General features: G+C 42.9%; 2 protein-coding genes across 5 annotated transcripts; both read left to right on the plus strand.

Moving 5' to 3' along the window:
* The first annotated feature begins 6,602 nt into the window (after positions 1 to 6,602).
* Positions 6,603 to 15,930, plus strand: LOC117856763 (transcriptional corepressor LEUNIG). Of its 4 annotated transcripts, none has more exons than XM_072293612.1 (19): positions 6,604 to 7,094; positions 7,184 to 7,242; positions 7,879 to 7,976; positions 8,311 to 8,420; positions 8,892 to 9,218; positions 9,306 to 9,394; positions 9,500 to 9,587; positions 9,665 to 9,737; positions 9,968 to 10,017; positions 10,134 to 10,445; positions 11,783 to 11,944; positions 12,048 to 12,293; positions 12,422 to 12,542; positions 12,845 to 12,954; positions 13,351 to 13,500; positions 14,031 to 14,183; positions 14,524 to 14,640; positions 14,901 to 15,098; positions 15,479 to 15,930. In XM_072293612.1, exons 2-19 carry the CDS (start codon positions 7,211 to 7,213, stop codon positions 15,644 to 15,646), a joined length of 2,604 nt encoding a protein of 867 aa, XP_072149713.1. In that variant the 5' UTR covers positions 6,604 to 7,094; positions 7,184 to 7,210; the 3' UTR covers positions 15,647 to 15,930. The 4 variants fall into 4 exon arrangements, with proteins under 4 accessions (XP_072149714.1, XP_072149713.1, XP_072149712.1 ...); XM_072293611.1 differs by having other exon boundaries at positions 6,605 to 7,094; positions 11,786 to 11,944; positions 14,028 to 14,183; XM_034739151.2 differs by having other exon boundaries at positions 6,607 to 7,094; positions 14,028 to 14,183.
* A 1,023-nt stretch (positions 15,931 to 16,953) lies between these two features.
* On the plus strand, positions 16,954 to 25,075 carry LOC117856764 (ubiquitin carboxyl-terminal hydrolase 14). The gene is made up of 19 exons (XM_034739153.2): positions 16,954 to 17,152; positions 17,242 to 17,419; positions 18,127 to 18,239; positions 18,320 to 18,656; positions 19,308 to 19,402; positions 19,835 to 19,968; positions 20,045 to 20,101; positions 20,191 to 20,268; positions 20,530 to 20,584; positions 21,399 to 21,479; positions 21,714 to 21,912; positions 21,982 to 22,039; positions 22,117 to 22,239; positions 22,921 to 23,009; positions 23,396 to 23,485; positions 23,554 to 23,727; positions 23,855 to 23,976; positions 24,173 to 24,299; positions 24,671 to 25,075. The coding sequence occupies exons 1-19, from the start codon at positions 17,057 to 17,059 to the stop codon at positions 24,847 to 24,849; spliced, it is 2,385 nt and encodes a 794-aa protein (XP_034595044.1). The 5' UTR covers positions 16,954 to 17,056; the 3' UTR covers positions 24,850 to 25,075.
* Positions 25,076 to 25,142: the final 67 nt, after the last annotated feature.

Genomic DNA, 25,142 nt, shown 5'->3' on the forward strand with positions numbered 1-25,142 from the left:
ACGTACCCTTGCGGTCGGGCTTGTGGCAGCGGCGGCGGCGCAGGGCGACCGAGGAGTGGCGGCGGTGGCGGCGGCGGCGCAGGAAGACCGAGCGGAGGAGAAACAGCGGCGGCGAAGCAAGGCGAGCGAGCCGAGGAGAGGAGGATTGCGGGCGGTGGCGGCGGCGCAGGGCGAGCGAGGAGGAGTAGGCGAGCGAGCTGCAGATTGGAGGGCCAACCGGGAAGCGCGGGGCTGGAGGGAGGCGCAGTGGACGGCGCGTGGTGGCTCCCGATGCGCAATCCATCGGAGGGCCAAGCGGGTAGCGCGGGATGGAGGGAATCGAAGCGGACGACGCTGGGTCATCGCGGACGGCGGAACCGAGCGGAAGAACTGGGACGTACGAAGTTTTTTCTCGTCTTTGGTTTTTTTAGGAGTAGAGATAGATATTATTATGCATCTACATACATTATATCTATTGTATGTAGATACATAATAATATCTATGAACCTAGAAAAGTCAAAATGACCTACAATTTAGAACGGAGGGATCAATAAAATTGTTCAAATGTGTCATATTGGATAACTAATGGGCAAAATGGGTATTTGCTACATTGATATTGATTCATCGTTCCAACTTCGGTCAACTCATGAGAAAATTCGAACCTAATTAAGGAAATATTTTATGGACTTACATAATATTTTGAAAAATTTAGAAACTTACAGGGAAAAGCATGATGTAGAGTATGAAGATGTCAAAGTGTGTATATAAAAAGTAAAAGAACTACGTAGACTATGTTTGCATAATTTATAAGAAAACCAATATAATTCCTACAAGAATCACTTGCAGACCATGACTCGTCATGTGGGAGAACTCTATTTTATTACCCTCACTAATCCACTTCGTCTATTTAAACCCATGAACAAAAACTATGGTTTGATTTACTCCGACAAATTATTTCAGTTGGTCTAATCTAACTCTAATGAGTTTTTCCTTATTTTATTTCTGCACATACATGTTGAATATTAAGTTTAAATTTCGTTTGTAATAATATATGTCATTTGATTTTTCCGGCGCTTCCAAGCGTCATTGTGCTTCTCTTTCCAAAACCTCCCTTCATTGTTTGTTCTAACAGCTGCTTGTGGGGCCACTGTCAAGGACCTCGCCATGTTCACTGTGATCGTCTACTATAGATGTCCATGCAACCCATTAGCCTAGCACGGAGCTCTTTTTTTGCCCATCCCTAGCCCGACCCGACACAGGCGTCAGGGATAGATCCTCATTATCCGTAAGGAAGGAAGAAGATGGACTCCTACTAGCATTCTTCTGTAATCCTACTAGGACTCATACTATATAATCCTACTAGGACTCCTTCTTGTAACTGACTAGTAATCCCGCCCCTTGGAGTATATAAAGAAGGGCAGGGGTCCCTAGATCGGTAAGCCAAGGCCTCATAAACTACAATAGAGGATCAAATCCTCAACACCAAACAACACCCAAGTGCAGGGCGCAATACAACACCCCAAACAGGACGTAGGGTATTACGCTACTCTACCAGTCCGAACCTGTATAAATCTATGTCTTGTGTCCTCGCTTTTACCTTCGAGTTTCAGATTCGACGATTCCCCACCAACCAATCTACTACCTCGGGATACCCTTCGGTAGGTTGCCGGGTATAAAACACCGACAACGGGATCCTTTGGGCCCGGGCAGGCCTGGCTCGGTGGCTCGTGTCGGGTGTAGGCTGTCACCTCGGCGCGACAGGTGGCTCGGCCCGGCATGATTTTTAGAGACCGGCTCAAGATGGTCCGTTAAACTCACCTTCCCCTTAATCTAACCTTATCCTCAGTCCTCACCCTCCAGCTCTCCCAGTCCCACCGTCTCGCCCACGGACCTCCCTCGCCCATGCCCGACCCCGACGTCCCGGCTGGCCGGCTCCCCACCCTCCTCCCCTCCAGCCCTCCGCCTCCCCTTCAGCCTCCGGCCTCCGCCTCCCTTCGACAACGGCGAGCTTGGTGGTGGGCATGGCAAGTGACGAGCAGGCCGAGAGAGCCCGCCATGCCTCAGGTCGACCCGTAGCCGATCGTGCCACGAGCCGGCCTGTAGCCTTTCGGGCCCGTGCTTGGGCTGCCGGCTCAACCCGTCAGTAGGCATGGCACGGCACGAAGATGGCCGAGCCTTGCGGGGCCCGTGCCTGGGCTGGGCGGCACGAATGGACAACTATATTGTCTACCCTGTTGCTCCCAAGTTCGCAAGTACCAGTGTACAACCGTCCCACGCCATTGGGCCGTCCTTCCTGTTGCGGGTGGTTCCGTTCCGTCGATCCACCTGGCAAGGATCTGTCCAGGGACGGATCTGCTGGGGTGCTGAAATTAGCTTTTTAGCTCCAAAGTTCAGATATAAACTATAAATTTAGATTAATTACAAGAGGCTCACGAACCCCTTCCGGTTGATTCTGGCTCTGGCCCTGGATCTGTCCTTGCCATCCTGCAAAGGAGCTTTGGTGCGTTGCCTTGTCCTTTGTGAGCATGAGCTGATTGTGCTTGTTGTAAAAAATCCACGGTGTGCTTGTGCTCCAATATGGGTAGACATCCTTTGATCTTTGCACCTGGAACGTGGGAGGGCTGGTGTCCGGACGACGGTTACGGAGGTTCGACATCAGAGGTGGGTTCCTAGGGCCGCCACGGCGAATCCGACGGCGGGCCGCGGCTGCCAATGGACCATTGCGAGGACCGGATTGGTTTCGGTATCGCTGCCGCCGTCCACGTCAGCGTGCTCGCGGACCGAAGCCAAACTCAGAATCCAAAGTGAAACAAAAAGCTGACATGTGTATTGGCAGGCCCGAAAGCTAGGAATCAGAAGAGAATTGGCCCAGCCCGACATCACCTGATAGAATGTGTGGGCCTATTGGGCTAAGTGGACGTCGTGAGAGAGATGTGAACGCGCGTCGATTTCATCTTTGCAAACTTGCAACTGCGAGTCCGTTGTTTTGAGCAGCAGCCAGCAGGACGCCGAGTACGATCCGGGTCGTGCCGTCCCACTCCCTCATTGATCTACTGCCACCTCGGCCCTCATCGTCGTCTCCGGTGATCAGCGCACATGCGCATGGTGTACGCCTGTACGGTCATGACCGAGCGCGACACCGACCGATCGACAGTTCAGCACCAACCCATCGTGCTCCACCGAACCAAAACACACTCTCACAAAGTCACAGGCGCTGCCACGGCGATGCGTGCCTTCACCCTGAACGATGATCCATCACAGATCAGTAGATCACGCTGCTGCCAGAGGCGGAGGGCACACGCTCGTGCCTCTTCCCCGCCACGCTCTCGCACCCTGACCCCGTGGGCCCGGAGCACTGTGCAGGCCCTGCCCAATGAACGGGTTCTCGGGGTCTCAGGTATCCGTGCGCGCTCGTCGTTGTACTGTTCCTCAGTTTGGATACCACCCCAGTTCAGCACCTATCTCATCGAATGTTTAGATACTAATTAGGAGTATTAAACATAGGCTAATTATAAAACTAATTGCATAGATGGAGTCTAATTCGCGAGCTGAATCTATTAAGCCTAATTAGTCCATGATTTGACAAGATGGTGCTACAGTAACCATTTGCTAATGATGGATTAATTAGGTTTAATAGATTCGTCTCGTGAATTAGCCAGGGGTTCTGCAATTAGTTTTATAATTAGGTTATGTTTAATCCTACTAATTAGCATCTGAACATTCGGGGTGTTTGTTTCTTTAGGAGCTCATAAAATTCCTGTCACATCGAATGTTTAGATACTAATTAGGAGTATTAAACATAGAGTAATTACAAAACTAATGGCACAGATGGAGGCTAATTTGCGAGACGAATCTATTAAGCCTAATTAGTTCATGATTTGATAATGTGATGCTACAGTAAACATGTTCTCATGATGGATTAATTAAGCTTAATAGATTCGAGTTCTCGCGAATTAGCCTCCATCCGTATGATTAGTTTTATAATTATCTCATGTTCAATCCTTCTAATTAGCATCCGAATGTTCGATGTGACATGAATTTTAGTCCGGACTAAGGCCTGGTTTGGTTACTATTGCTTATTTTTAGCACCCATCACATCGAACGTTTAGATACTAATTAGGAGTATTAAACATAGACTATTTACAAAACCCATTACATAAGTGGAGGCTAAACGGTGAGACGAATCTATTAAGCTTAATTAGCCCATGATTTGACAATGTATTACTACAATAAAAATTTACTGATGGATTAATTAGGCTTAATAGATTTGTCTCGCCGTTTAGCCTCCATCTATGTAATGAGTTTTGTAAATAGTCTACGTTTACTACTTCTAATTAGTATCTAAACATTTGATGTGACACGTGCTAAAAATAAGTAAAGGGATCCAAACACCCCTAAAGATCCAAACACCCCTTAAAATTTAGCACCTACTCCCTCTATCCTTTTGAAGATGGTATTTCCTCGTAAACCCACCTCCCGAGCGACACGGAGGGAGCAGTACCCAAACAACCCTGGACCGCCTGCAAAGCTTGGAATCGGGCACTATCGCACGACGATCCGAGCGCGTACGATCCGAGCGACGGCGACGCAGTGGGTGCGGAGACTTATGAGCGGAGGAGCAGGCAGCAAGCACAGGAGATGGGGGGAACACGCGTCGCGCACGCGAGGCGACGGGGCAGACGGGGTAGCAGAGCGCGTCCAGTGGGCCTAGTAGCTACGGCCAGGTCGGACTTGACCTGTGACTTTGACAGCGGTAGAGCTGCGCCTGCGCGCCGTGTCGCAGTCGGCAAAAAATTTGTACGCATCCCCGAGGGCCGAGGCGCTCCCTAGTCTCTCCCCTCTCCTCCGGCCCTCCCCACCTTTTCGTTTCGCCTCGCCGCTACCGCGCCCCAGGGGCACCGGAGGCGTCTGCCCGCGGTCCCTCCGGGGGCAGGACGGTAGTTTCGGGGTGGCCGCCGCGCGTCCGCGAAGACTGGACTGGCCCCACATCTGACACGCGCCGAGGGGTGGCAGCGGCAGTCTGACCGCTGCGCCACACAAACTAGCCACCCTGACGCGGTAATGGGGCAGGCCCGGCCAGTACTGCGTTGACCATTTGGCCCCTGTCCCGCCGCGCGTTCCCATTCCGCTCGGCCACTCGGACTCGGGTTAGGCCCCTCCCGCAAGGCCACGAGACAAGACTACCCCTCCGGGCTTCGTTCGCTTCCCAGTTCCCTCGCGCCACGGCCGTTTCACACGCAGCCTCTGTCCGTCGTCGTTGCGTGCGAGGCGCTGCCTGCATGCCCGGAGGTGAAGGACGAGGCCACCACAATGGCCATGGACCGCCACTGCACTGGACCTCAGGACCTTGGGACCTGAAGGACGAAACGCCCCCTCCGTGCCAATGCCAATATGGAAGAGGCAGAGGTAGAGGAGGAGGCAACGCAGGTCTCAGGCAAGTTGACAAGAGCGTCAAGGCCAGAGGGGGCGCGAGGAGAGGGCAGCAGAGTAATGGCACATGTCTGGTCTGGAGTCCTAGACTCTGGAACCCCGTAGGGAAGGGAGCGCAATTGCTCATTTGTCATTTGCTCTCTCGCTGGCCCAGGTATCCAAGCAGATCAGTTAATTCCTGCTGCTCGTGAGTCATGGAGCAGAACTCATTTCACGAATAAACCCTTTGCTGCCGTCGTTTTTATATGATGCTCGCGTACTCAGGGGTTTGCTGCCGTCGTTTTTATATGATGCTCGCGTACTCAATTTCCTTCAACGATCGGCCTCCGTTGATCCGTGGTGGGAGACGTCGTTGTCCACTCTAACAATACTTGTACGTTTGGATGCTCTTCAACTCGAATTTTCATTTAGTTTTTCTAACAAATAAACGCTAGTTTTTCAATGTTAAATTAGCTACAGTTTGGATGAGTTCTGCCATGGCATGCTTGCTCAATTGCGGAGTACTCCCTCCGTCCCAAATCAATTCCCTCCGTCTCGAATGATAGTTCATTTTAACTTTTTTTTATTTATAAATTTTTTTATGCACTTAGATGTGCATATAAATATCTATGCATCTAGAAAAGTTAAAATAAATTATAATTTGGAACGAAGGGAATACCAGGGAATACCATTCAATCGTCTTTTTATAACGTCAAAAACACAATAACAACTACATTGCCCATCAAGCAATCAGCTGATCAAAAGTTTAATTTATGCCACTTCATTGCATTGCATTGGAAAGAATCGCACGTACTAGTTTCGTTTAATTTCTTGACAAATGACATTGCTCATGCATCCAACATCTCAGCTCCCCGCTGTTCTCCTCCAGACGAACTTCCCATTTTACCCCTGCCCACTTTATCCCCTTGTGCTGATTGGACCGCACCACACACATCTCCGGCAGCTCGACCGAACTTGACCGTGCCAGATGGCCAACGCCCAGACGCACCGCACTCGGCACCACTTTCTTCGACCTCGACTGGAGGCACTTTCTTCGACCTCGACTGGAGGAAGCTCGCCGGCAAAGGTCCAGGCCACCCTGCGCCCCTGCCCGCAAGAGTGCGACGCGGCAATGCCGTCCTGGTGCGATGGGTTGGATAGAAGAGGTGGCTGCATCGTGGCGGTGAGGCAGGACTCAGGAACAGCAAGTGAGGAGGGTGTGCCTGCGCCCGCGGCTGCGGGGATGCATGGCCGTAGGCCGTGCAAAATGTGCGAGCAGAAAGGTGTGGGCACCAGGGGCTCGAGCAGGATGGAACTAGCTGTTGTTCTTGCTGCTCAAAGTCTGAAACCAAATTACGATCAAGAAAAGGAAACGGTGCAGGGGCAGGGGCAAAATGGTAACTAAAGTTCAGGGGAAAGAACGAGAAAAGCCCAGGAGAACTGAAGGACTAAACAGTAAATGAACTGCAGCATTGGCCTTTTGGGGTTTTCTGGCCTCATCTGAGCTTTAAAACCCTTCTTCCTCCTCACCTGTTTCATCCCTTTCTTTTCCTCGTTCTTCTCAGTACCATCTGGCCAGTCACCTCTTCTGTTTTTTTTTAAAAAAAAAATTAAACCAGCACCTACTCTCCTCTGCAACCGAAGATTTCTTTTCCAGCGCGTTTTGGCTTTGCAAAGCGGCATCAATATTGGATTTGGAGCGGAATGTGAGCGGTCAAATCTTTCCTTATTCTTGCGCCATTCTTTTTGCTCTAGTTGCTGAGGAGGTGTTCCCTTCTTGATTTCTCGTGTGTAGTGTGGCTGCGAGGAGTTAGCAGCAGCCATGGCGCAGAATGTGTGGGAGGCAGACAAGATGTGAGTTTTCTTCCTCCGCTCAATCTGTTACATAGTTAATCTCCATGATCGGACTGCTTTGATCAGTGCACACCTTCAGCCTTTGTATGTTTTGGGTTGTCTTTCATGGTGCTTGAAATCCCCTACTTCATTTCAGCTTTTTTTTCCTGATGGTTTTCTACTTTTCTGTTCCAGTTAGGTTTCTGGATCGTTTTGTTCCTTCTCTTTACTTTCTGATTTTTATTATGAATCGTGCCCTTCGTCTCGCTTTGTAGGATTAGTGATGGGTGCAGATGCTTGGTATTCAGTTTATTTTCTCATGAATTTCTGCTTTTCCACTCCATTTTCTCGCCTCCTTTGCAAAACTTAAGCTTTTTTCCCCTCTTCCTCTGATTCTTTTGTCGCATTTCCCTTTACAAGGCAATGTTTCGTTCGGTAGTACCATACAATGCTACTGTGACTATTTATTTAGAATTTATTTCTCTTCTTTCTCGTGGAAAGTTTGGTTTTCTTGTCCTACTTGTTCGTTGGGGTTTTCTCTGCCGCGCGAGTATTTCTGAAGACGATTTCTGCAGGTCATTTTTTGTCTGGGCTCCTGCATACTAGCAACTTCAGTTTCCTGTTATCTTTGACTACTGCTCGTTGTTGGAGAAGCAGGTTAGATTCCTACATTTATGATTACCTGTTGAAGAGGAACATGCAGAACACGGCGAAGGCATTCCAAGCCGAAAGCAACGTGCCTTCAGATCCTGTAGGTGAGTGCTACAATATCATGTGCTGTGATCGGGTTATAATGATGGCACATTTTTAGATTCTGAACTCTTATCTTCCTTCATGAAGAACTGGAATTTAATTCCTTGAAACATTAATTTGAAGCCAAACACTAAGTTTAGATTCATGTTTATCTTTGACTAACACAAGAAAGAAAACAAAATTACTACTTAGTCATAGAGGAGCATATAGAAGTGAACAATAAGCCTTGCTGTTGTGTATGATTGAACAAATGCAAGTACGATTCTTTTTGCATTTTGAAAAACACAATTTCATTCCTTGTACTTAATTGCCATTGCCTCTTTTTACTTTGCATAGCGATCGATGCCCCAGGTGGCTTTCTCTTCGAGTGGTGGTCAGTTTTCTGGGACATCTTCATTGCAAGGACGAATGAGAAGCATTCTGATTCTGCTGCTGCTTACCTTGAGGTTCTTTTCTTGATATAGTAACTTGAGGTTACTATAGCACATGCATTTAACTCACTCAAGGCTTTGACCACCAATTACTCCATCAATAGTTCCTTTATGTGATACAAAATTGTAACCATAAGTTAGTATTTTTAAATATGAATTTAATAACGTCAATTTTGCGTCACAAAGATTATGTATTAATAGAGTAATTGTTGGTCAAAGGTTATTGGTCCAAGCTAGCTCTTATTTTCTTCGCAGTTGATTGAAAAATAGTAATCAATGTCCCAAGTGCCTGTTGGTCCTGTTCACGCCATGTAGCTACTAGCTCATACTAGTTTATTTTGTGCTGGTTATTTATCTCGAACTACGTGTCATTGCTAGAGATCTTCTGCGATGAATGTGCAGTAACTGCGATTTATTTTGCCTGGTTCATTGTCCTGTACTCTTGTTCTCCCTAATATGATGGCACATAAATTTATGCCCGCACAGTCGATTAAAGCACGGGATCAGCAACAACAATCCCAGCAGCAGGTTGAGGTGCAGCAACTCTTGCTCCAGAGGCATGTGCAACAGCAGCAACAACATTCGCAAGAGCAGCAGCAACAGCAGCACCCGCAGCTGCAACAGCGCCAGCAGAAGCAACAGCAGCGTAGTGAAAACACTGATTTTAGCACAAGTGCCCAGAATGGTACGGTTGCTGCTGATCCACCAGCACGACAAAATGCTGCAGCGGCAAGTGGTTTATCTGCAAAGCTATATGAGGATAGAACAAAAATTACTGCTCAGAGGGACGTTTCAGATGAGGCTTCAATGAAGGTAATTTTCTAAATTGCAGTATCAACTGCTGCTTCAATACTTGATGTACACTCAATATAGATTGCTATGTGTTAATTTGTAATGCAGCAAAGGCTCGCAGAAAGAACTGGTCCATTGCTGGAAGCAAACCCAACTTCAATGCTCAAGTCACCTGCAAGATCAGCTCTAGCTTCAGGGTACCGTTTACTTGTTTTTATTCTGTAGCATTGCATTTACATGGTAGGAGATATCTAGTGCAAGCCTTTCTCAAGGTTGATTTGCTCGTTTTATTCTGTTATTAGGCAAATCTTCCATAGATCGACTGGTGGTCTGTCCGGTTCATTGCAGCAAGCTCAAGCCAGGAGTCAACCGCTTCTGGGATCAACACAGGTTGATAATTTGTATTCAGATATTATATATCCTTATATTTGTCAGTATCTGTAATTGATGAGTGGAGATTGTATCAGGATATGAAGGCAGAAACAAATGTAGCTTTAAATCTGAGAGCAGGTGCAGATGGGTCACCATTCGGAGTACCAGGTGTTTGACATCGAACTCAGTTGTTATTTGATGCTTCTGTTATTACACTGATGTTTTTTCACAACTAAAGCCATTCTAATGTACAATTCAAAATACAATCTTATGAGATTTTCCATTCACCGTATTTAGTTAAAATTCCACTAAGTTTGCCTTAGCTTTAATGGAGATTTTAAAGGCTTCAACGTCCTGTTTATAACATACATTTCCATCTTTACTTCCATGCTTGGCAGGCTCTAATCAGGCGGGGAACAATTTGACCTTGAAAGGGTGGCCTCTCACAGTTAGTTCTTCACCTTTTCCAGTCACTAGCAATCTAGTTATAAATTGGAACCAAGTTTGTCTGTTGCACATTGTCGTGCTCTTATGACTTGTGTCCTTCTGATCATAACTATTCAGGGTTTAGAACAGCTTCGATCTGGGTTTCTCCAGCACAAATCTTATATGCACTCTCCCCAACCATTACAACACCAGCTCCAGTTTCTCACTCCTCAGCAGCAGCAAGTTCTACTTCAAGCACAACAAAATATGACTGCTTCACCTGTAGAGATGGAGAATAGACGACTTCGGATGCTTTTTAGCAGCCGAAACTTGGTTCCTGGGAGAGATGGCCAATCAAATGCATTCACTGAAATTATTCCCAGTGTTGGTCAGTCATTGCAGAACCTGTGCTTACCTATGCAGCGCACAGAGACAGATATGCTGATGAAGGTAGTTTTTTCTTAGTTCTATGTATGCTTCAGTTATCAGTATGTTGTGTTTATTAACATCTTTTGGAATCAATTTTTTTTAGTTTGTGCCCCTGAATCAACATTAAGTTTCCCAATTTCTCAAAAAAACAAAAAAAAGTTTCCCAAAAGAAAAATGAGTATGTAGTTTAGAATGTATTACACCACTTCTAAAATTTAAAGGGTAAATTCAATATTTGGTAGGAGTACCAAAAAGAGATACATTGTGGTGGTGACTTTTGACCTTTCCTTGTTAACACTTATGAATGCGAAGGATTCCACTTTCTCGTTTGTTTTGATACAAATCAAATATGAACTTAAAAATATGGATATCTCTTTAAGGTCTACATTATTAATTATCTTCTTGTTTCATGTTGATTCTTCTGTCCTCAAACTATCAAGATTTTCAAGATATTGGTTTCAACCGATGTGTCCTTTTTAATGCGTATCGTTGTCCACATAACATAATATGAATTCTGAATGACTGAGCAGTAATTGACTTGCTTAAGTAAACTGAATTAAATGGTACATATGCAATCCTACTCTTGATTACCTGATTCTGAGGTCTTAGATCACGGTTGTTTTGAATTCTGATGCGAAGGAAGGATTAATCCTTGTTGATCCTATAAAAACCAACATGTGACAAATTCTTATCATTTATACAGATGTAGTGTCAAAATCAGATGTACTGATATTGAATTCTGATGCGAAGGAAGGATTAATCCTATAAAAACCAATATGTGACAAATTCTTATCATTCATCAGTCACAGAATTTTATAAAAATTCCACTTGAGTGCAACCACTTTGATGTGCATAGCTAGGCAATGGTTATCTGGGACTTGCGTTTGTCAAGTTGCTATGTTGTCTGTACCAGATTCCGATTGTGTTAAGGTTTATCAAGTCATGACATTGTCAGGGACTTCCATGAATACCAACTGATATCCAATTCCCAGTTGATAGATTTACTCTGCAGTATCATTTTCTTGTTAAACTTTGAGTATGCTTGTAATTTTGGCGGTCTGATGCCTCTCTTTTGAGAGGTTTGAAGCCGGTTTTTTTCCATTATCTAACAAAATCATTTTCTTGTTGCCAAATAAATGTTAAATCATGAAAAGGAATGGGCTATTGATCATCGTTGTCGTTGATTAACTAATTGTACATGTAGTGTCAAAATCAAATGTACTGATATTGTTATGATCACTTGGTGATCTGGCTGCTAGTGTATGTGCGTACAATACAGATGTATCCCAAAACTACCATTTGGGAATAAACCCTTTATATTTTCAGTTAAACCTTACTACATCGTCTATCTTGTGTAGAAGATAGCAGCTCTGCAGCAGCAACAACAAAGTAGCAGTCAGCAACAGCTCCTCCAACATCCATTGCTGAATCAGCAACAACAAAGCTCAAATTATCATGCAGGCGAGCTGGAAAAAATGGGTGCTGGAATTGTAACCGTGGCTTTCCATGGACATGACCAGGTCTCTCTCTCTCTCCAAGATCACCCCTCATTTGTTTTTTCCCTTAATTTAATTTCTGTCAAAATAATAGAATCCATATTTTCCGATGGTTTATGTCTCACAGGTTTCTAAGAATCAAAAAGGGCGAAAGCGCAAACAGCCTATCTCATCGTCTGGTCCGGCTAATAGCTCTGGTACTACGAATACTGCTGGTGCTTCCCCCAGTTCAACGCCCTCAACTCCTTCCGCACATTCTCCAGGAGATACCATATCAACCCCACCGCTGCTTCACAATGCGAGCTTATCTAAGGCTTTAATTGTTTATGGTTCCGAGCCCCTGGTGCCAACAGCATCACCAGCTAACTCACTTGTAAGTTGCTGTATGCTAGGGTACACTCTTTGGTGAGGCAGTTGTACATAGATTTGTGGGGCAGCCTATAAAGTCTGCTGTTTTGTTGGATTTTTTATTATTTTATTTATGATATTCCTTAATTCTAGGTTGATATGGATCACTATGTGGAGGATGACTCCATGGAAGACAATAATGTAGAACCGATCTTATCACATGATGACATGGATCTAAGATCTGCTGGCAGCCACTGTATCAATTCTGCAAAAGGTTTGTGGCATATCCTATCTGTTTAATCCATATACTTAAAGTTCAGTTACTGTTAAGTTCTATAAAAAGAACTGGTGGCACTGGACCTACACAAGTACACAGAAAGACCCCCATTCTTACAAATTGATGTATAGCCTCTGAGGACATCCTAGGGATTTGGGTCATTTTGTCCTTGGTCTGTCACAAATGGCTAGTACTATATGTGATATGTGGGTTCAATGCATCAGATTAACCCTATATTGTTTAGTCAAATTTCTTTTTTGCAAATTACTGCTTTTATTTCCTCTTGCATGTTGATTCAGGATATATCCTCCGAGAGATGTCTTCAGCTCAAGCAAGCACAAGCAGTGTTCTATGTTGCCACTTCTCATCAGATGGAAAACTACTCGCTACTGGAGGTCAAGATAAGAAGGTAAAAGCATGTGTCGCTGTGCTTGCTAAGCTATTCAGTGGAGTTTTTTTTTTGAACGAACAACACTCAATGTGTGCGTTTCTATTGATATAGCAAAAAAATACAAGCTTATGACCTTGGGAGCGTAGTGAGTAGTTTTCCATCTGATTTCAGTGGAGTTGATACAGTCATGGAACTTTATGTTCAAAATTGTTATTTGCTCTGAAATATGTAGCTACTCCCTCCGTTTCAAATTAGAGGTTGTTTTGGCTTTTCTAGATTCATAGTATTTACTATGTATCTAGACATAAGCATATATCTAGGTGCATAGCTAAAATTATGCACCTAGAAAAGCCAAAACGACCTGTAAATTGGGACGGAGGGAGTACTTAATACCATTTGTAATTCGCAATGCAGGTATTCCTGTGGAATGCTGAAACTTTGAAGCAAAAATCAATATTGGAGGAGCATTCTCTGCTAATAACTGATGTGCGCTTCAGCCCGAGCACTCCACACCTTGCCACCTCTTCATTTGATAAAACCGTGAGGGTCTGGGATGCCGATAATGTAAGTATACAATCCATGCTTCCTACCTTTTGCTCTGATCGTGTCCATATGTCAAGTTATGTACATTTCACCATGTTTAGTTACACAATTTACTGAACTTATGCATGTCCCTGTAAGTTTATTTCTAGCTCTACGTTTTTCATTCTGTACAGTTTATGCTTGACACGTGATAATTTTCTCCTGTTGATCACATTCTCTGTCATGCATTGTGCAGCTATGTTGTGCTGAATAGCTATGCCAAGTAACATTCAATGATGATACTTCATTGCTTATTTTTATTTTGAAAACTAAGGTGGTTGTCTTACAATGCCCTTTCCTACTTGAACTACTTTGTGTATTTAATTATTGGTGTGAAGCTGAAAAGAAAGCAGTAAGCGACCACTGTTTGCAGTTGTATCCTGTAAAGGTCCATAGCATCGTTTCCTTAATATGAAGTGGAGTCAATAGGTGATATGCAGCAAAATGTGTTTGTATTTTACTACTTTTCAGTTTGATCTTATAGTTATTCATTGGAATTAATTTTGCAGCAGGATTATTCAATTCGTACATTCACTGGGCACTCGGCATCTGTTATGTCGCTTGATTTCCACCCAAACAAGGATGACCTCATTTGTTCTTGTGATGGGGACAATGAGATAAGATTCTGGAATATCAAGCATGGAAACAACGTCCGAATTTTCAAGGTTTCTCAACTTTGCATATTTAGTATATTGTCAGCCTGTAATTTTCTTCTTGCCGCAAACACAGACTTATGTCTAACTTGCATGCTGAGTAGCAAACTGTTTAGTACATCTGACATTTCATATCATATCAACTTGTTTAATTGGTAGCAAGCATGGATAATATATGGTAGATACCTTGATAGTGTGTAAAAGAAAGTGAGTTGTCACCAGGCACAATCACCAGCTTGTCTCTGATGTGACAGGACTGTCTCCTGAGTTTTTCATTTTCCTTTTCCCCGAACACGAAGTGAGCTGATGCTATTGTAACAATAAGATTTTTCTGTGTTCGATGCCTATGCAGGGAGGTTCGACCCAGCTGAGATTCCAACCACGTTATGGAGGATATCTTGCAACAGCTTCAGATAATATGGTCTCTATTCTGGATGTGGAGACACAAGCTTGTGTGAGGAGATTTGAGGTTTGTAAGTGACTGAGGTGACTCTTAACAGTTTGCTGATAACTTGAATACATTTGCAAGTCACACCTTGCTAATTGTGTGCACCTGCTTAATACAGTGGCCGGTACCTCATTCCATATTGGAATAAAGCTTCCTTTATCTACAAAAATCTGATAGATATAGTCAGCATTCATTTCTATATTTATCACTATAGCTCCCCTGTTATTGATAAGAGATCACTTAAAAGCAGCTCTGATAGTCCCATTTCTTGGAAATTGCAGAGCCACACTAACCACGTTGATTCCTTGTGCTGGGATCCCACTGGAGGATATATCGTGTCTGTCAGTGAAGACATGGTGAAGATGTGGTCATTGAACGAGGAGAGCTGTGTGAATGAGCTTAACTGCAGCGGGAGAAAGTTCAGTTCATGTGCTTTCCACCCTACATATCCATCCTTGCTTGTCATTGGCTGTTACCAGGCAAGTAACTTTACCTTGTATGGCTTTTACTCACAATTACATGGACCTAGGTTGCCTGTGGTTAGATGGGGGTTTCAACTTCATACATTGACCTTCCACTATTCAATTCCTTTACAGATTACACAATTGCTGCCACTTCAGTTTTAGGCTTTTAGCAGAGCATATCTTTTAACACAAGTGATACTGTTTGAAGTCTGAAGTTTCACTAATATCCACGAGTAGCAGCCTAGTAGGACAATGCTATGAACAATTGCAACAATGAAGTATCTCTGATATACACGAGTTAAGATTGTTTTAGCACAATTCCATGATGATTGCAGCTGCTGTTCGTCTTTGAAATGTCTTTCATGCTTACCTGTGGGCTGTGCTGAATGTTGCAGTCTCTGGAGCTGTGGGACATGGCCGAGAACCGGAGCATGACCATTGCAGCGCACGACAGCCTCATCTCAGCCGTGGCCTCATCGAGCTCCGGCCTGGTGGCTTCCACAGGCCATGACAAGTATGTCAAGCTGTGGAGATTAGGTCACCTTCGTCATGCCGCGCCATAGATGTTAACTATTGATGGCCGCCCCTTTTGTCACACCATTAGCTGCCTGCTGCTCAGCTGTGCTGCTGATATGTTGCAGTTGGAGACTACTGAACTGCGTGGCTGAACATATGGCCGTGGAAGTAGCATGCAGTAAACCCTGAAGAAGTGGTTTAGCACTAGCTTTTGTATAGAAAACTAGAACCTGAGCCGGAGGTATATCGAGTAATCTAGTATTGGTGCCTGTCAACTATCTTGTTGATACTTGCACTCTGATTTCTGAAATGGCCAGGTTCTGAATTCCCAGTGCTCCCCGCTGCATCTCTGCAAATGCGTTTTGCGCTGTGATATAGTGCTGCATCTAGACTATGGATGCTTCATGGCTAGGAAAAGGTACAGATTGGCGCCCCAACTTGCAAGAAAGGAATCGTTGCTCGTGATGCCTAACGTACTCAGGTTCCGGCATCCGATTCCAGTTCGCATGATGTGTAGTGGATCCCAAAGTAGAATTGATCGGGTGAAGTTCTGATTCCTCTCGGTTTCGGGGGGAAGATTTGGCATCCTCGGGTTGCGATGGATGTGGATGTGGTCTTGGGTGATGGATCTCAGCTCTTGGCAAGTATCCTAACTTCATCCTGCGGTGATCGTTAGCGTTGGATCTCTATCAGACGGGCACCCTGCATTCCCATCAGCGCCAGGTTGAACAGCTATGGCTCCCATCGTGCAAGTTTTATGGTGGGCTTGTTTGCAATGTTTGCATCTAATCATCACCATCTGCAAATTTTTTCGAGGTAAGATCAGTACATTTGGTCTTCTTTAACAAAGGGACTTCGATGAGGGGAAGCATTCTTGCATGAGTTTGCACAGTACAGGTTGGTTTGTAGGAGTTTTTGCATGTGAAGAATTTGGGCCTGTAGGAAGTTTCTAAGGACATGGAAATTTCATCGATATTATGGAAATTGTAAAATTGTATTTACAAAATTCTTGCGATAATTCGAATAGTTGGTCTCTGTTTTCTCCCTCTTGGTATTTGAAAGTACGATAAAACTTCTCCCCACCAATCTCACAAGGTTCGAAAAGGCTATGCTCTGGTTTGTGTATCATGTGTTGCAAAAAGGAGTCCCGTGATCAGATTGAGGGCCAAATGTAGAATTCCACACGGAGAAAATATGTCCTCGCATGAATCCAAGAGAACTGCAGTGTTCTAAGAAAGAAAAGGGTTCAAATGTATTTTGGCCAAAAAAAATTCTTAAAGAACTTATGGAGGCCGGCCGAACGCTTGGGTTTGGTTTACCCCACCAAGCTTCCTACTTAACTCTCTCCCCCCTCAACTAATCACCCATTCTTCCTCCCTCTCATCTCTCTCGCCGTCTCCAACCCCAAAACCCTAGACGCGACCCTCCGCCGGCGCCGCTCGCCGCCGCCCGCGGCCATGGATCTCCTCCGCTCGCACCTCCACAAGGTCCGCATCCCGGAGCCCACCAACCGCATCCACAAGGACGAGTGCTGCGTCTCCTTCGACACCCCGGTAACTACCGCCTGCCCCCCTGTGCTCCTCCCCCTCTTCGCCTCGATTTGCTACGGCTAGGGTTTGACGCGGTTCGGCGCTGTGTGCAGAGGTCGGAGGGGGGCCTGTACGTGGACATGAGCTCGTTCCTGGGGTTCGGGAGGGAGCATGTGGAGTGGAACTTCGAGAAGACCGGGAACCCCGTGTACCTCCACATCGTGCAGCGCCGGAAGCCGGAGCCCGACGAGGCGGATCGCCCGCTTAAGAAGCCCACACTCCTCGCGATAGGTATGTGTTCTTCTTACTTGGACATAAGCCATTCTGCGTAGCTTGACTGAAGCCAAAAGTTCAGACTTATGCTGATCGTGCTGAATACTTATGCTTTAAGTTCCAGCGCGAAGTGTTTGCAGCCTAAGTGAATCGTGCGTTTAGGTTCAGGTGATGTCATTGTTTCTTTTCGGTCTTGTTTATCATGATTATTGATTGAATTGTGATGGACAGAATGGAGTTTATTGTATCTGCTATCTGGATTCAGATTCACACGAAATATGTAAATTGTGTGGCAGTGTCACCAAAATACTCTAGGAATGCTATGATATATTTGCTTTTCTGTTTGTTGATGAAGCCTCTGTACTGTAGTGGTGTAGTACTCTCTAGGAATGCTGTAGCATAGCAAGGTTGTGGTATTGCGCTATGTTGTTTGGTATTATCTAGAAAATTAAGACTGCGGTATGGATTCAAATTTACAGTGGTTATGTGGGCTGCTGTTGGTTTTGTCATATAATTTATGATTAGTATTTATAGTATAATGCTAAATTTGCAGTAAGAGTTGTTTATATATCTGAATTTTCATACTTGAGGTAGACACTTGTTAGAACTGTACAGTGTATTCCTGTGTTTGCAGACTTACAAATATTAGGACGTTGGTCTAGGCATTTCTGTTATATACTTAAGAAGTTATGATCTCCATTAATTAGTTTTTCTGCAATTGACAGGTGTTGAAGGAGGCTTTGGTGATCAAGAACCTGAATATGATGAGCATTTTGAAATCATCATCTTACCTGATTTTATCTCTCTTCCATTCCCTTCAGTTGACTTGCCAGAGAAGGTACTTTTTACCCTTGATGTAAGTTGAAGGCTAAATCTATTGTATGCATTTTAATTTAGCATGTATACTACACCCTGCAGGTTAGGCTTGCAGTTGATAAGGTTATCCTTGCTGAGAGTGCTGATAGAAAACAACAACTAGCTGCTTGGGTTGCTGATAAGAAGAACATTAGTAAATATGCTATGGATCTGCAGCAGCTAGACAATGGTGTTATTGTGCCTCCTACTGGATGGAAGTGTAGCAAATGCGATAAAACTGAGAACCTCTGGTTGAATTTAACTGATGGTATGATCCTTTGTGGGAGAAAGCTTTGGGATGGAAGCGGTGGGAATAATCATGCAATTGAACATTACGAACAGACTAAATACCCTCTTGCAGTAAAGCTTGGAACAATAACTGCTGATTTGGAAGCCGCAGGTAATTGTACACCTGAACCTTTGCACTTTGGACTTTCTTGTTTTTAGCATTAAAATTTAGAAAATGGGATTCTGTCTTCATGATACATAGCAGAACTGCATTGAGATGATTTTTTAATATATTTTTTATTTTTATAATTAGCCTTCCTATTTCCATTTATTTACTGAACATACATGTTGCTATCAGTCACCAGTTGGATGTGCTATTTATCCCATCAGGATTCAATAATTAGATATTGGTAAATGGCCGCTTAGTGTTCGCAAGTTACTACTAACTCTAGTTACAGAGCTTTTGATCTGGAATCAAATAGCCAGCATTTTTATTTCTCAGCAACTAATGGCTTAATGCACTTCTGAAAATCTTCTTGGATCATATGACCTTGAATGGGGGTAAATTAACACAACGTTTACTTGTTATGCATAAATGTAATGATAAAACCAATGTCCAAAATTGTTTTCAGAGGCTTGAAAATTTTAAAAAATATTGTCTGGAGAAAAGTAATTTTGCAAACACTGTTGGCACACAATCTCTGAGAGCACATTAACCTGCCTTTCTTAAACACATCGATCTATTTCATTAATCTATGCAGTTCACAGAGGTGGTTTTTATTGTTAAATACCTGTTGATGCCATATTTTCTGCGACAGCTCAGACGTTTTCTCATACCCGGAAGATGATAGTGTTGAAGATCCACTATTAGCTCAGCACTTGTCACATTTCGGTATCGATTTTTCTTCACTTCAAAAGGTGAGCAACGATATTTGATTTTTGTGTCACTATATAAGATAATTTAGCTTTGTTTAATAGAGCCTTTTGTTGGTAAAAAAATTGTGAAAGAATCAGACCTGGAATTATCATAGTGACTAAGATATGCTATAGCACTCAAATTGTAGACTACCCTCCAAGATAAGATAACATTTGAGCTACGCATTATTGCTCGTCAACTTGTTGACCGCTTGATACCAAGGTTGCTTTCATGCTTGAACCCTTCTTGAACAAAAAAAATATTATGAGTAGATTCTGTTGCCCTAGGAATTATTTGTAAACAACTATCTCATTGGATGTGATATTTGACAGGAATTAGAAACGAAAAATGCTAGCAATGGTGATGCAATATTCTGTTCTTTTTTTGTGTCCATATTTTAAGCAGCAAATTTATGTGTCTTGTTGTTTTTGCAGACTGAGATGACTACTGCCGAGAGAGAACTTGATGCCAACACAAATTATGACTGGAATAGAATACAAGAAAGTGGAAAAGATGCTGAACTTCTATTTGGACCTGGCTATACTGGTCTTGCAAACCTAGGGAACAGGTAAGGTGGTTTGACTTCATGATATTGTCTTCTGCTTTCATAATTTCTTGTAATAAACTAATACCTCTCTTTACAGTTGCTATATGGCTTCAATAATGCAAGTCATGTTTTCAACCCATCCTTTCATATCGAGGTTAGTTTTACTTTTTCACAATCATTTTTCATCCAATTGTTACATTTGTCCTTTTTTTTCTCTGTTACACTGAGTGACGTTCATTTCAGATACTTCGAGAAGCAGAGTTTGAAAGCTGCATTTGCAACTGCACCTGCTGATCCAACTGTGGACCTAAACATGCAGATGTAAGTTTACACTAGCTGAAGTGCAGGTCATATGGCCTTGTTTGTGTGTGTGTGTGTGTGTGGCGCGCACGATAATATTGTTGTTTATGTAGTTGAGGTCTGATACATTTGTGTGTTAACAATGTTGAAACCAAGCATTTAACTTACTTTAGGAAAAAAATTGTGTTGCCTTCCATTCAAGCTATCAGTTAGCTATATTTTCTATGCAAGGGCTGATCAATTTGTATTTTGCTCTTATATGCTTGTTTACTTTTTGTACAGGACAAAACTAGGACATGGTTTGCTCTCTGGAAAATATTCTGCACGAACCAAGGAGGTATGAGTTCCATTTTGTATTGATCTGTTGCTATGGCTTCCAATTGTCGGTTGTTACCTTTTCTATCCTGGTGCTTTTAGTATGTCAATAATGATTGTTTGGTGGTTCCATCTGGCATAGACTGCTTTCTTGTCGCATTCCTAGTTAATGTTATGCAATACCAGTTCACGCTTCTGCTTGTTGTCTACCGACGTACTGTTCTTCCTCTTCATTTGATGGACCTTCACCTGTAAACTTCTTTGATTTGATTGGGAAAAATCAAAACTGCTGTGCGTGGTAGTAGAATCCATGTACCTAGGGTCAGATTTGGTTATTCAAGAGAAACAGAAAGGATTGTTTTGTTAGCTGTGCTATAGTGAACATCCTTAGCAATTGAATGTTGTTATGCTTGAATAGTCAAGGGGATGAGTGTCTGTGGGAAGATGTTGTGCAACGAAGGGGGTTTTACACAGCCTTCATGCCGTTTTGTTTCTTACTTGAATTGGGGATAAACAAGTGCTTTGAGTAACAGGTCTCCTACGTTCTAGATTGTACAAACATGTAATGCTGACTTAAATGTTCTTTTATTGTTGGCTTTTTATCTCTTCTCGATTTCATTATAGTGAAACACCATGTACTCTTTGCTTGCTGCACCTCTAGTTTAATGGGATTGCAAGTTCCTATGAGTTTTAGTAAGCCAATCTGGTTCTATGCCGTTCACTTCATTCTGAAAATCTTAAGTGTTTCAGAAATACCCTTGGTATTGATGAAATGAAACTCTGACATACTTCTTGTTTCTGATATTTTCCCGTATGTTGTGTGTTCACTTTGATAGGGGCAGGAAGGGATACGTCCTCGCATGTTTAAGTCAGTTATTGCTGCGAACCATCCTGAATTTTCTAGTATGAGGCAACAGGTAGTATTCTTTTCAACCTTGACTCCAATTTTTGAATATCTATGATGTTTAAGACAAGCTAATTAGTTAAAAAATGAAGTAATTAGCTTGTCCTAAACATAATATATTTAAAAATGGCAGGAGTATAAGCTATGGCAACCAGCATTTTTCTTGTTGTAATTTTTTAATATAAAAAACCATAATCATTGTTATGAAATAAGTGTATTAAGTCTTAACATCTGTCGATTCATCCAGGATGCCCTTGACTTCTTCCTTCACCTTATTGACCGAGTTGAGCAGGCAAACCCTGGGAACCATGAGTTAAATCCTTGTTCAGGTTTCAAGTTCATTATTGAGGAGAGGGTCCAGTGCCCTTCTGGGAAAGTTTCTTACAACAAACGGTCGGACTACATTCTTTCTTTGGGCATACCACTGCATGAGGCAACTAATAAAGGTAGCTTTAAACATTTTTACTGCTGGGACATATAAATGTATAGGTCCTTGACATTTGTTTGACATGCAGAGGAGCTAGAAGCTTTTAATGAAAAGAAAGTCACAATGGACTTGGATGGAAAAGAAGTGTAAGTCATTCAATCGTTAATAGTCCATGGAGTACCTGGTTAATGTTGCCTTATGGACAACTGTGTTTCCATAACAGGTCTAATGAGGAAATTGTGAGGCCTAGAGTCCCATTGGAGGCATGCTTGGCAAACTTTGCAGGCCCAGAGGAAATTCCTGATTTTTACAGCACTGCTTTAAATTCGAAGACGACTGCCACAAAGTATGCACGTTTTGAACTCTACACTTTTTAAAGGATATTTAACATAGTATTCTCATATGAAAGTGCAATACTTAATTGGTAAATTATTTTAGCAATGCCGTAGTTTTTTCATTTATTTAATAAATATTAGGATAATATTTGGTGAATGCCCATGTTGCCTTGGAATGACTGCGTAACTTTTTAGGGATTTTTTATTTTGTTTAGCTTATCAACTAAGCACCACCTTTCAGTAGTGAAGTCATCCATGTGACATCAATCAGCAGTGACTATATTAAAGCTCATTTACATGAAAAGTTGCCCAGTGGGAATCCAGTTTGACTAGGGCAAAAAGGCAGTGTAGTTATGCACTACTTCAGCAGTTCAGCATCAACAATCTTAAACCAAACTAGTTAGCATAAATTAATTCTCTAACCTGTATACCAATACTGAACTTTTTAAGCTAGTCCTGGTATTTGCAATAATCTTAATGTGAGGATTTGAGTCCATGATTTTTACTCATGAATTGTGGAGACCCCTTCAATGCTAATTGATTCCTCTGCTCAATTGAGAACATTTTGTAGAATAGGTGGTATGTTTGGACTTCAAATTGTGTTTGTTTGTAATGGCTGAATCTGTGTTATCTGAAGAACAATATGATGGCTGCTTATATATAGCATGTAAACAATGAAATATTTTGTGCAGGACTGCTGGCTTTAACACCTTTCCTGATTACCTGGTGCTGCATATGCGCAAGTTTGTAATGGAAGCAGGATGGGTGCCAAAGAAACTCGGTAATACTCCCCACTTTGTCTGCGTGAGCATGCATGCTGCTGATTGAAAGAATGGTTTTAAAATCCATTAGTCTTGTTTCATAGAGATCTTCCAGTACAGCACATGTCCAGTATCACATGATATTTTCAGGCTGTTCTGAGCAAGTAATCCACCTTAACATTACCCACAATTCAATTCAGCAACTGGTGCCGAATTTTACTAGAATCAGTAAATGTTTTAGCAATCTCACATTTTGGGATAGATGTTCTTAAACAGTTTGATGACATTGTTTTCCTATTTCATACAACAGTTATACTTGGTTGGAATGTGATTTTAGTTGGCAATATCTTTTTTATTCCTCCCTATTTTTGATGTATTGGCTGATGGCCATTTATTTCTGTCTCAGATGTTTATATAGATGTGCCAGATACAATTGATATCTCACATATGCGCAGCAAGGGTGTACAGCCTGGGGAAGAGCTGCTACCCGACGGAGGTTAGGATTTCATTTATTAGTTCTATAATGTGTTTCTCCTCATCTTTTTTGACTTTGCATTGCTTCAGCTTCTGGTGACAACAAAGCGGAGCCTGCTCTACCTGTTGCCAGTGAGGATATTGTGTCCCAGCTTGCAAGTATGGGGTTCAATTACCTTCACTGTCAGAAAGCTGCTATTAACACATCAAACACAGGAGTTGAGGAGGCAATGAATTGGCTCCTCTCACACATGGACGATCCAGGTTGGTCTGTTACTGTGATTATTTTATTCATAACCACTTCTCATCATGAAATAATCAACTTGTACTTCGAAGTCGTAACTGTGACAGAAGAAACTGTTCTCCATCTAAGTTTCATTTTGCGATGCAGATATAAATGATCCCATATCAAAAGATTCACGTGCTTCTGAATCTGTTGATGAAGCAAGTGTTCAAACTCTCATTTCCTTTGGATTCCCAGAAGATGTTGCCATAAAGGCCCTGAAAGCTTCTGTAAGATTCTCTTTTATGATTTGTTGTTTTGAATAGGCAGTGTTCTGAAGATTCTTAACCTTAAGGACATTAGTGGTTGCCAATCTGCTCCTCCACTTGCCTTCTATTGCATTTCCCTCTTCCACTGTTCCCTCTCAACTTTGCAATGTTGTTGGCCCTGTTCTAATATGACAAATCTTGTTTTGTTTTGTGTTAGGGTGGTAATATCGAGAAAGCTACCGATTGGATTTTTAGCCACCCCGAGGCATCGAGTTCAGCATCTGCTGACTCTTCAACTAGTAATGTAAATGCTGATGACACTTACGTACCAGATGGAAGTGGCAGTAAGTTTCACTAATCCCTTTGTTCCCTTCAGCCCTTTGTCATGATGCATTACTTGAGCCATGTTGATGTTTTGAAAGGTTCTCTTAATGTGTGCATATCGTGCTGATAGGTACCATGTTATCACGAAAAGTAGATGCAAAAACTGAATTGGCTATGTTTCCAACAATATATATTATTTCTAACGTTCTTGAAAACAATGGCAAAGATATGAAGTAGGATAAGCAAGGTCCTATCCTAGATTGGCATGCTTGATGATTCCAAACTTACCCATTTAAGTATAACTCTAAATTAGGTTTCACTTCTGTATTTGCAGTTTAGTTGATCATCAGGTGACTGAGATTCGCTTTCCATAACAATGTTCTGTTTGCAGGATACAAGCTGATGGCATTTGTGAGCCATATGGGCACATCCACCCACTGCGGGCACTATGTAGCTCATGTCCTCAAGGATGGGAGGTGGACAATATTCAACGACAGCAAGGTCGCCGCATCTGTCGACCTGCCCAAGGATATGGGCTACCTTTATTTCTTTCAGAGGATTAGCAGCTAGGCACATAGGCAAATACCATCTTTGACTGAATTCATAGTTCATGCACACACCGTTAAAAGAATGGAGAGCTGTTAGGATGCTGTCATGCTGATTTTAAAGCGACTGTTTGCTCACATTCTGCAGTGCTGGCTACAGACTATAGGTCTATAGCTGGGATGTTGCTTTGTTTCATGAGACGGTATAGAGTGACCACCGGTTACATCAATCGCCTGATTAACTGTGTTAATGTGGTGTTTTGCATTGGTGGTTACCTTTGGCACTGACGTAGTTTGCTCTCAGAACTTGGGCTTGTC

The sequence above is a fragment of the Setaria viridis genome, chromosome 5, assembly GCF_005286985.2.
Source record: "Setaria viridis chromosome 5, Setaria_viridis_v4.0, whole genome shotgun sequence".
Lineage (NCBI taxonomy): Eukaryota > Viridiplantae > Streptophyta > Magnoliopsida > Poales > Poaceae > Setaria > Setaria viridis.

What these genes read in the sequence shown, in the direction of transcription:
- LOC117856763 (XM_034739151.2), top strand. Translation starts at nt 7,211, where the DNA reads ATGGCGCAGAATGTGTGGGAGGCAGACAAGAT. An exon ending in AGATCAGCTCTAGCTTCAGG is followed by an intron (nt 9,395 to 9,499) that starts GTACCGTTTACT and finishes TTCTGTTATTAG; the next exon opens with GCAAATCTTCCATAGATCGA. An exon ending in CTTGTGTGAGGAGATTTGAG is followed by an intron (nt 14,641 to 14,900) that starts GTTTGTAAGTGA and finishes TGGAAATTGCAG; the next exon opens with AGCCACACTAACCACGTTGA.
- LOC117856764 (XM_034739153.2), top strand. Translation starts at nt 17,057, where the DNA reads ATGGATCTCCTCCGCTCGCACCTCCACAAGGTCCGCATCCCGGAGCCC. An exon ending in TCGAAGACGACTGCCACAAA is followed by an intron (nt 22,240 to 22,920) that starts GTATGCACGTTT and finishes TATTTTGTGCAG; the next exon opens with GACTGCTGGCTTTAACACCT. An exon ending in CGTACCAGATGGAAGTGGCA is followed by an intron (nt 24,300 to 24,670) that starts GTAAGTTTCACT and finishes TTCTGTTTGCAG; the next exon opens with GATACAAGCTGATGGCATTT.